At 38.5% G+C, this 12,271-nt stretch overlaps 2 protein-coding genes across 3 annotated transcripts in view; both read left to right on the forward strand.

Moving 5' to 3' along the window:
* LOC101886086 (uncharacterized) lies at window positions 1-6,770 on the forward strand. The gene is made up of 2 exons (XM_068214536.1): window positions 1-95; window positions 299-6,770. Exon 2 carries the CDS (start codon window positions 459-461, stop codon window positions 6,189-6,191), a length of 5,733 nt encoding a protein of 1,910 aa, XP_068070637.1. The 5' UTR covers window positions 1-95; window positions 299-458; the 3' UTR covers window positions 6,192-6,770.
* stmn4l (stathmin-like 4, like) overlaps window positions 6,423-12,271 on the forward strand; it is a 22,595-nt gene continuing 16,746 nt past the window's right edge. For both annotated transcript variants that reach the window (XM_005158637.6, XM_073927193.1), the window contains exon 1: window positions 6,423-6,517. The gene's annotated coding sequence lies outside the window, so the exon portion shown is untranslated. The remainder of the gene's footprint in view (window positions 6,518-12,271) is intronic.

Here is a 12,271-nt window from a genome sequence, read left to right on the forward strand (position 1 = left end):
GTTAGTGTTCCTGGCTCTTTGTGGAAGCCATGTCAGACATGCGCTCTCTCGGACAATCTAAGCCATCCGCTTAAACTCATCATAGAGGCAATGCCGTAAGTTTATGTTTTGCACATTAGACATGTTGAAGACTTTATATTAGTGATTATTTTGTAAAAAATACAACGTTTAATAACTTTGTTTGCTAGTGTAATTCCTACTGCAGGGAGAACTGTAGTCTGTTTATGTTATGTATATGTGAGTGGAAATACCTGTCAAAACTCAATTTCTGAGAATTGTTTTGTTATTTTTGTTGCAGTTTTCACCATAAATGCTAATAAGAAGAGTGACAGTAAATGATCAAACTTGCTACGACTCTGTCTTCATTGGCTATGGTTTAACTCGGTGTTTAGTCAGTCACAACACACTGCACGAGAACACTACAGTGAAAAGGCAGCTTTGATGTGAAAGTGGTCAAGATGTCCGCAAGCAGCAAGTCGTCTGTGCGCAGTGCTAGAAGTGGCAAGTCATCTGCTTCATCAGAGAGTGTAACCCGTGCTCGGGCCAGAGCCGAAGCTGCTAAAGTCAGAGCATCATACGCAAGCCAAGAGGCTAAACTGAAGATAGAAAAGGCCACAAGAGAAGCGCAAAATCAGCTAGAAACAGTAAAATTAGACACTGAACTGGAAGTGTTAACACTACAACGAGAAGCTGATGTAGCTGCTGTTGAGGCACAAGTACTGGAAGATGCTGAAATAGAAATGCATGCTGCAGCTGAAAAAGAAGAATCCGAAGAGAAAGTAAAAATTGAACGCACAAGTGAATATGTAAATTCTCAATTAAACCTTACAAGTCATTTACCCTCTGCAAGCTTTTCAGCCTTGCCTAACGCTCCAGCATCTCATGCTGACAACAGCTTCATAACATGGAGTCCTCCATTAAAAGACCCTCCACATAAACAATCTATTAATGACAAGCCAAAGTATCAGGATGCTGATTTTGTACACTTACCTGCTGCAAACCTGTCTAGTCCATCCACGGGTATTATAAAATCTGAAGTTGACAGGACAAACCCCTTTATGAACATACGTGCGAAGCCATATATTCCTCAGTGCATTCCTCCAACTAGCACGCCACCCCAGGCAGAGCCTTTGGCGCAGTATTTAGCACGACGTGATCTTGTTTGTTCAGGACTGTACCAATTTGACGATAAGCCTGAGAATTATCGATCTTGGTGTTCTTCATTCACAAGTGCAGCTCGTGAAGTTAACCTCACAGCAACCCAGGAACTGGACCTCATGACTAAATGGCTTGGGAGGGAATCTGGTGAAATGGTGAGGCGCATCCGTTCAGTGCATGTCAGCAATCCCAATCTTGCATTGTATAAGGCATGGGAAAGACTACGGGAGTGCTACGCTGCACCAGAAATCATTGAAAGGTCACTATTTCAGCGCTTGGACAGTTTTCCTAGGATCACAGCTAAAGACAACATCAAATTACGTGAACTCGGAGATTTGCTTATGGAAATCCAAGGTGCTAAAGAAGATGGTTATCTCACAAGCCTATTGTACCTTGACACCTCACGTGGGATTGCACCAATTGTAGATAAACTTCCGTATGGGCTTCAGGACAAATGGGTGACTTCGGGGTCATGGTATAAAGAAAGTCATGGCCGTTTTCCTCCATTTGACTATTTTTGCAGCTTTGTGTGTCATGAAGCGAAGAAGCGAAATGACCCTAGCTTTATGTATCAAAGCAGTGCTATGACAACTGTTAAATCAGACAAATTCACTGGGAAAAGTTTTCACACCAACAAACCCATCTCTGTTCACAAAACAGATGTGTGTGCAGTCAAGGAAGACCCTAACAAAATCTGTCCATTACACAATAAACCACACCCATTGAAAAAATGCAGAACATTCAGAAACAAACTCCTTGATGACAGAAAAGCCTTCCTTAAGCAGAAAGGAATATGTTTTAAATGCTGTTCCTCAATTTCTCATCACGCCAAGGAATGTAAGTCTTTTGTGAAATGTTTTGAATGCAACAGCACTAATCATGATACAGCGATGCACCCTGGCCCGTCGCCTCAAGTAGTCAAATCTCTTCCACCATCACAAGAGGACGGCGGGGAGGGAGAGGATAATTCTGATATGACGTCTGTCAATACAAGCTGCACGGAGGTTTGTGGTCCTGGTCAGTGGGGTCGCTCATGTTCAAAAATCTGCCTTGTAAAGCTGTACCCAAAGGGTAACAAGGACATGGCCATAAAAGCCTATGTAATTCTGGATGACCAGAGCAACCGTTCATTAGCCAGACCAGATTTCTTTGAGCTGTTCAATTTGGAGAGTGAGCAGTTCACATATAATCTTAGAACTTGCTCTGGAACTGTAGAAACATCTGGCAGGAAAGCAGAAGGATTCCAGATTGAGTCTCTGGATAGCAGAGTTCTCATATCTCTTCCACCACTCATTGAGTGTCATGAAATCATGAACAATCGGTTTGAAATTCCAACTCCAAATGCAGTTCTTCACCAGCCTCATCTACGACACATTGCCAAGCACATTCCAGACCTAGAACCAGAAGCAGAAATACTTTTGCTACTAGGAAGAGATGTGATTAGAGCACACAAGGTCAGGCAGCAGGTCAATGGACCAAACAACGCCCCCTTTGCTCAACGTCTGGACCTGGGATGGGTGGTAATAGGAGAGGTGTGCCTGGGTAATGTACACAAGCCCACAGTTAACACATTTAAAACCAATGTCCTGGAAACTGGTCGTCACTCAATTTTTCAACCCTGTACAAGCTTTATGCAGGTCAGAGAGAAACAACAGAGCAGTGTGTTTAAAAAGGCAACTGAGATGACACTTGGACAGACAGTGTTTTGCAAAACCGAGCATGACAATAAACCTGCCCCTTCTGTGGAGGACACAACCTTCTTGAAAATTATGGACACAAATGTCTTCAGAAATGAATCTAACAGCTGGGTAGCTCCTCTACCATTCAGAGAACCACGCCAACGCTTGCCAAACAACAAGGAGCAAGCTATTAATCGATTCTCAAGCCTGCAACGAACCCTCAAGAGAAAACCTGAGATGCAGCAACAGTATGTGGAATTCATGGAAAAGATCTTTACCAACGGACATGCTGAGGTAGCACCACCACTAAAAGAAGAGGATGAGTGCTGGTATCTTCCCACATTTGGGGTCTACCACCCCCAAAAACCCAATCAGATCAGAGTGGTTTTCGATTCTAGTGCTTGTTACTCTGGTGTCTCTCTCAATGATGTGCTCCTCACTGGCCCTGACCTGAATAATTCCCTTGTTGGTGTCCTGCTACGTTTTCGGAAAGAGAGGGTTGCAATCCTAGCTGATATTCAGCAAATGTTTCATTGTTTTTTGGTGCGTGATGACCACCGCAACTTTCTCCGTTTCCTATGGTACAAGGACAACGATGTCAACAAGGAAATTATTGAGTATCGAATGAATGTCCACGTCTTCGGCAATCGTCCATCACCTGCCGTGGCAATTTATGGACTACGGAGAGCCATCAGAGAAGGTGCAAAAGATCATGGTGAAGATACCATAAAGTTTGTGGAAAGACATTTCTACGTCGATGATGGTGTGGTATCTGTACCATCTGAAGCTGAGGCTATCGATTTGCTCCAACGAACACAGGCTTCATTAGCTGAGTCAAACCTACGCTTGCACAAGTTTGCTTCAAACTCTCAGATTGTTATGGAAGCTTTTCCTCCTGAAGACTGTGCTCCAGTGATTAAGGACTTAGATCTGAGTGGAGAAACTTCTCCCACACAACGGAGTTTAGGTCTGTTATGGGAGATCTCAACTGACACATTCACCTACTCCACATCCACCACTACCAAACCATTCACCCGTCGTGGAGTTCTCTCCACTGTCAACAGTGTTTTTGACCCTCTGGGTCTACTGGCACCTGTCACGATCCAGGGAAGAGCCCTTCTTAGAGAACTTACCTCTGAAAGTGCAGACTGGGACACATCCCTTCCGGAGGTCAAACTAAACAAATGGGTGGCCTGGAGAAGTTCTCTTCAAGAGCTAGAAAAGCTTCACGTCTCACGTACATACACTAAAACCTCACTAACTGAAGCAGTGCATACAGAATTGTGTGTGTTCTCTGATGCATCAACCAAGGCCATAGGTGCTGTGGCATACCTGAAAGTGCTTCAGAAAGATGGGCAAGTTGAAGTAGGGTTTGTTATGGGCAAGGCGAAACTAGCACCCCTGTCTGAACCTACGATTCCCAGGCTTGAGCTGTGTGCTGCTGTCTTAGCAGTTGAGATGGCAGATCTCATTAAGGATGAGCTAGATCTGGAATTAAATGACATAAGGTTCTTTACAGACAGCAAAGTGGTCCTTGGCTACATTTATAATGAGTCAAAGCGATTCTATGTGTATGTTCACAATAGAGTCCAGCGCATCCGACAGTCCTCAAGACCTGAGCAATGGCACTATGTACGTACTGAGGAAAATCCAGCAGATCATGCGTCGCGATCCTTACCTGCATCATGCCTGGCGCAGACTTCCTGGTTCACCGGTCCCTCCTTCCTTCAACAGCCACCTGCAGAAAAAACAAAATCAAGTAAAATGTTTGAGCTAATTGAGCCTGAGAATGATGCAGAAATTCGTCCTCAAATCCAAACATGTGCTACTTACCTGGAGGAAGCTGGACTTATATCTACCAGATTTCAAAGATTTTCCACCTTCACCTCTTTAGTAAGAGGAGTAGCGCTTCTAGTTCATGTCGCAAAATCCTTCAAGCACTCAAACCAAAACAGCAAATGCAAGGGTTGGCACAGATGCGACTTACCACGTACTCCAGATGAGATGGGCCAAGCAAGGAATGTTGTACTGAAAGCAACACAAAAAGCTGCATTTGCAAAAGAGCTGTCAGCACTGCTAGCTGACCAACCTGTATCCAAGAACAGCCGCTTGCGTAAACTCAGTCCAATCATGGAGGGCAATTTCATTTGTGTTGGAGGAAGATTAAAGCACTCTGAGATATCAACTGCCGAAAAGAACCCGATAATTCTCCCTAAAGAAAGCCACACATCTTTGCTGCTCATTCGACATCATCACGAGCAAGTAATACATCAAGGCCGTCATCTGACAGAGGGAGCAATCAGGGCAGCAGGACTGTGGATCTTAGGAGCCAAGTCGCTAATAAACTCAGTACTTCACAAATGTATAACCTGTCGCAAGCTGCGTGGAAAGTTTGAAGAGCAGCACATGGCGGACCTGCCATCTGAACGTCTCAAAATCTGCCCTCCCTTTACATACGTGGGGCTTGATGTATTTGGACCCTGGTCTGTCACTACCAGACGCACCAGAGGAGGACAGGCAGAGAGCAAAAGGTGGGCAATCATGTTTGGCTGTATGAGCTCGAGAGCTGTGCACATCGAGGTCATTGAATCTATGGATGCATCAAGTTGCATAAATGCTCTCAGGCGGTTCTTTGCATTAAGAGGTCCTGCAAAACAGCTCCGCTCCGATTGCGGTACTAATTTCGTTGGGGCATGCAAGGAACTTGGAATGGACAAGATGGTACAGAGGTATCTCAGCGAGCAAGGATGCAATTGGGAATTCAATCCACCTCACAGCTCGCACATGGGAGGCTCATGGGAGCGCCTGATTGGCATTGCAAGAAGAATTTTAGATTCAATGTTTCTGCAGCTAAAAGCTCGCTTAACCCATGAAGTTCTTTGCACACTACTAGCAGAAGTTACTGCTATTATTAATGCACGGCCACTCTTACCAGTGTCTGCAGACCCGCAACAACCATTCATACTTTCACCTTCAGTGCTCCTTACACAGAAAACAGGAGTTCCGCCTCCCCCTGGAGATTTCTCTGACAAGGACCTGTATACAAAGCAATGGAGACAAGTTCAGGCGCTTGCAAACCAATTCTGGACACGCTGGAGCCGTGAATACTTACCTTGCTTGCAACACAGACCGAAGTGGACAGTACCTCGCAGAAACCTTCAAGTGGGAGATCTAGTTCTGCTCAGGGATAAGCAGATAGCCCGCAACTGTTGGCCCATGGCCAGAGTCTCTGCTGTATTCCCAGGAAAGGATGGATATGGAAGAAAGGTTGAGGTTTCAACAACTGACCAAGGGAATATAAAAACCTTTCTAAGGCCCATTTCAGAGGTCGTTCTGCTTCTACCCAAAGACTGATCTGGAGATTAGTGTATGGCCCAGAAGTTCATAGTGACCTTACATAGGTCAGGCGGGGAGTGTGTTGCCCTTTAAGAAGTTTCACTTTAAAATATCTTCTTTAAATATTTTATATACATATTTCCTTTGTTAAAATGTGAAATTCATAATTTATTTAATTAATCTACTTCGTGTGTAAAAAGGAATACTTTTATTTTGCATTATATCATACTTCCTGTTTAGTCACTTCCTGTTAGTGTTCCTGGCTCTTTGTGGAAGCCATGTCAGACATGCGCTCTCTCGGACAATCTAAGCCATCCGCTTAAACTCATCATAGAGGCAATGCCGTAAGTTTATGTTTTGCACATTAGACATGTTGAAGACTTTATATTAGTGATTATTTTGTAAAAAATACAACGTTTAATAACTTTGTTTGCTAGTGTAATTCCTACTGCAGGGAGAACTGTAGTCTGTTTATGTTATGTATATGTGAGTGGAAATACCTGTCAAAACTCAATTTCTGAGAATTGTTTTGTTATTTTTGTTGCAGTTTTCACCATAAATGCTAATAAGAAGAGTGACAGTAAATGATCAAACTTGCTACGACTCTGTCTTCATTGGCTATGGTTTAACTCGGTGTTTAGTCAGTCACAACACACTGCACGAGAACACTACAATGTTAGCATATTATGCAACAATTTTATCTGAACTACTGTAAAAGTACCAATTCATTTTCAACAATACACTACCTGACAAAAGTCTTGTCGCCTATCCAAGTTTTAGGAACAACAAATGTTAACTTGACTTCTAGTTGATCATTTGGTATCAGAAGTGGCTTATATGAAAGGCAAATGCCTCTAGATAATAAATATGATCATGCCTTGATTTTTAATTATTTAATTCGGACAGTAAGGTCTGACTTTGCATAGACAAAAGTCTTGTCACTTAACAGAAAATATGTACAGTATAGAATATAAATTCATGCTGCAGTGAAAAAAGAATGAATATTGTGTATGAGCTTAAACGACTGCATTCATACATCTCTGCAATGACTCAAATAACTTATTAATAAAATCATCTGGAATGGCAAAGAAAGCATTCCTGCAGGACTCCCAGAGTTTATCAAGATTCTTTGGATTCATCTTCATTCAGTGCCTCCTCCTTCATCTTACCCCAGACATGCTAAATAATGTTCATCTCTGGTGACTGGGCTGGCCAATCCAAGAGCATCTTGACCTTCTTTTCTTTCAGGAACTTTGATGTGGAGGCTGAAGTATGAGAGGAAGCGCTATCCTGCTGGAGAATTTGCCCTCTCCTGTAGTTTGTTCTGTAATGGGCTGCACAAATGTCTTGATACCTCAGGCTGTTGATGTTGCCGTCTACTCTGCACATCTCTTGCACGCCTCATACTGAATTTAACCCTAAACCATGATTTTTCCTTCACCAAATTTGGCTGAGTTCTGTGAGAATCTTGGGCTCATGCTGGTTCCAATAGGTCTACTGCAGTATTATTGATGATTGGGATGCAGTTGTTCAACAGATGATTCATCAGAAAAATCCACCTACTGCCTCTTTTCCAAATAATCTACTAGAAGTCAAGTTATTAATTTCTCTTATAACTGGGATCGACAAAAAGCCTTCTGTCAGGTAGTGTGTGTTTAAATTTACACAAGAAACAATTTACTGATTTGTTTATTTTATTTGTAACATTATTTTTAAAACTGCCCAAAACATAGCTAATAATGAAAACTATTGAGTACTTTTATATTATATTATGTACTATATCATATAAGATATGACATAAGATTCTGACATTGATAACCTTGGATAAAAATATCACGGTTTCGCAGTTTGACGGTATTGTGATTTCTGCTGTAATATATATTCTTTTTAAATGTCTGGGTAAAAAGCAAAAACTTTTTCCCCTTTGAGCACGAAATATTTTATTTTAAGAAACATTTAAAATATTTTGGAGCAGTAAACATGTCAGGCTAAATAATGAAAAATACTTATTAACCTCAGTTGTCTTCTTTTTAAAAAAAAAAAACACAGATTTCTTTACAATTTAAAACGGCATACTTTGATATCTTTTCTGCTGGAGATATTGCTGTCCTAAAAAACTAAAAAATGTGAATAAAAAATCTTCCACGTGCCTCGGGAATGGCATAGCAGAAAATTTTGTCGGTTTTAAAACCTTGACTTTTCTAAACCGCGGTATACCTTGAAAACGGTTATCATCCCATGCCTAGTTGCAACTATTTAAAAATGTTTATGTTTATAATATGCAAACCAAATGCAATTGACCATTTTTCCAATGTATTTGTGCAGTATTTAAATTGAAAATATTTAAAACCAATGTTTAAATTGACAATATTTAAGTTCATAATCAAATTAAACGTAATTAACTTTTAATTAAGACTTCCTTTGCAAAAAAATAAAAATTAAAATAAAAGGTTTTGTTGTTGCTTGATCAGATACGGTTGCGGAAGTTAACAAGAATTAATCATATTATTTATTATATTTCCCATTTATTGTATTTTATTAACGTCTACCCCAACCCTAAACCCCAACGATCACAGTTATGTAAAAACAGTAGTTATAAAGAGTATTATGCATGTTATTTATTAAATTACCCAATAAATTGTATAATATTAAAGCCTACCCTTAACCCAACCCTAAACCCAGCCATCACAGAACTCTAAAAACTGTAGTTATACAGAGTATTATTATGTTATTTATTAAATTATCCAATAAATTGTATTTTATTAACGTCTATACAGTCTTATACAGTGTTACAAAAACAATGCTATATTGATGTGTGTATCTGCATCTGTATCCTATCTAGACTTTACTCATGAATGGTAAAAACTATTTTCACGGGTAACGTACCTGTGATTCACTAATAACAAAGAAATGTCAAGTGTCAAATTTTTTCAACATGAAAGAATGAAGTACAGACTGAAATAGCATTCTCTTGTAAAATGTACTACAATCATGTTTTATTTGCAATTTCATTCATTGATTTTCTTTTCAGCTCAGTCCCTTTATTAATCAGGGGTTGCCACAGCGGAATGAACTGCCAACTTATCCAGCATATGTTTTACGCTGCGGAGAGCTATTTGCAATTTCAGAAAACTATTTTAATGCATTCTTTACGTTTTCAATCTTAATTTTGCTAAATTTAGCAATAAATCAAAACCTAACTATATTCCAGCTTCTATTACTCTCAGTTTAATTATCATACTTCAAATGAAAGCTTAAGTCAAGAGGATTGCATTATGGGAGACAGAATCAGTCCAATGTATACTGCACATTTTGGGGAAAATATACATTTGTAAAATGATCCATATGGCTGCATGGTGGCTCAGTGGGTAGCACGTTTGCTTCACAGCAAGAAGGTATCATGCCATTCTAAACTTAGACATGATTGGATTAAAAATTTAAATTTGTCCAAGCCATATTTATTTCCAGGACGATAACTCAATAAATTAAACATCATGCAGAGTAGTGAGGTCATGTGGCAACGATAGTAGCAAATACTCTGAAACATTTATCATGCTTTTGTTAGCCGCCTCACACACTGTTTTTTTTTATTTGTTTTGGAGGTCCTCTACAACAAGTTTACATGTATTCATGGTAAAAAAAAAAAAATATATATATATATATATATATATATATATATATATATATATATATATATATATATATATATATATATATTATACATAATATACATTTTAATATCAGCTCTTTTTCTCAAAGTCTAAGGGCTCTATTTTGACGATCTAAGCGCAGGACGCAAAAGCATTAAGGCTAAATCAGAATCCACTTTTGCTAATATAAGGACGGGAAAATCCGCTTTGTGCCATGGCTCATGGTCTAAGGTTTGAGCTTATTTTCTTCATGAGTTAAAGGTGTGTTTTAAGAATAAACCTATCAGAGTCTCATCTCCTATTCCCTTTAAGAGTCAGTTGCATTGCGCCATAAGCGCATTTGCTATTTACATAAAGTAAAGTAAGTGTAAATGGAAAAACTGAGCATTTCAGTAGCAAGAAAACAGTTAAACCGAACATCTACAGCACGAGAATGAGAGATGAGCCTCCTCATTATTAACTTTCACTTTCACTCTCATGGATAGGGAAACCTTGTACACGCAGACATCTATTAGCCTATAAATAATTAATTTAAGTTGTTTCTTAAGCACCAAGATTTGTTTCAAAACTATTTGTAAATTCAGTTCTAATTTCCAGAAAACGAATAAATGAACAATAATAACAAAGTGTGTTCAAAAATCTGTTATATCCTAAAACACATGCTGTGCCCCATATGGTCTAAAACCTGACAGGTGGAAAAACAAGCTTAGATTTCAGGTGACACCTGAAATCTAAGCTTGTTTTTAATAAATAATAATAATAAATAATACTGCTAATAATAATAACATTAATAGCAAATTGTTATGAATAAACTGAAAAAGCCTCCCGAGATAAAGAATTCATGAGAGTTTGGTTTTTATGTTTATGTAGGCTAGAAAATAATGTTTTTTTTATATTTTAATCCTTTACATTTGTATCCTATATATCCTTATTATATCCTATATATATCCTTAAAATTTTAATTCTTTTTCATATGTAAAGATATTTGCGTATTGCTCTACATCTTGTCTGTATTAAGCAATGTGTAAGCGAGGCGCATAACTAACATGCTCTGCGCTGGAAAATAGACTAGCTTTGTTCTGGTCTATAGAACAGACTATTATAGTTTTTCAAAATAGCAACATGCCAGCAATGCGCCTCAACACGCCTCTTTTTTTAGATCAGAACGCCTATGGGCGCACATATGGGAGCAAATGCATTTGCTATTTAAACAGCATAGCTCGAAATGTCAGAACGAGTCTTTTGCCAAGCTGAAACTAGCAAGCAACTTTTGCAAACATTGCGCCGGCTGTATGATAGGGCCCTAAAAGAGTTGATTTAGCATCTCTAAACCCCACCTTTCAGAGATCCTGCTCTTCTTTGATTGGGTAGCTTATGGCCCAGTGTGTTGTGATTGGCCAACCACTTACAGCATGTGTCTGAATCCAAGCTCCTCTTATCATATCTGAATTTCAGCTCTCAAAATTACAATGATGCAAACAATAATGGCAATGGAAAAAGGTGTGGTCCTTACCATATAAACATATCTTAACTAATAAAGTAAAAATAATGTATTTTTAAATGCTTTAAATACTACCCAGTTACTTTTTCATTTTACATAGATTTTAAAAGGATATTGAAATGTATTAGTCTTGCTGAAACGTTAGCTCAAAACAATCTTCTCCAAAATACTGCTTTTTTTCCTACAGTTTTGTTTTTTACAAGAATAACATTGTTATGTAAAAAATGGAATTGTTAATATTTAAAGTTTTATATTTGTATGTACAAATACACAGACAAAAGGCCGTTTTCATCCGTGAAATAAAAATATATGTTAAATTTTAAAATTCTAAAAAATGTAAAGCTGTAAACACCTTAAACATATTTAAAATATCATATTAATAATTGTTTTAGTTTTTTATTGCGATTCGTTAGAACTATTTTCCTCCATTTATTTATTTATTTTTTATTTATTTATTTTATTCAAGCCCCTCCTCACTTTGATTCTGTTGTCTTTACGTTGTAATTGTTATCTTTTCAGTTCAACTAAATATTAAATAAAAACAATAACAGCAATAGTTTACTATCATTTTGGGTGCAAACTGGAATCCTTTGGAAGCGTATGCAAGGTTAATTTGGATTTACAGCAAAGAAAACAGTGTCTTCTTGACATGTCAACAAACCAAATCCTTCCAAGCTAACTGTTCACAGACAGCAGTGAAAACCATAGACTGTCATTCTGTAAATCTGTTATATATAGTTTTGCAAAGAAGGAATAAGACTATAATTACTGGTACAACTCATTTCAGACACTTCAGAATTGCTGCTTTTCTTTTGAGAGACGTCCTCTAGATGATAGATAAAATAAAATAAAAACGTTATAGGAGCACTTTGAAGAAATAATAGGTGCAATACAAAATAAGCACCACTCTAGTTCTCCAATTTTGTCTTTTTGTGATTGTAATCGAC

Source organism: Danio rerio, chromosome 17 (assembly GCF_049306965.1).
Source record: "Danio rerio strain Tuebingen ecotype United States chromosome 17, GRCz12tu, whole genome shotgun sequence".
NCBI lineage: Eukaryota > Metazoa > Chordata > Actinopteri > Cypriniformes > Danionidae > Danio > Danio rerio.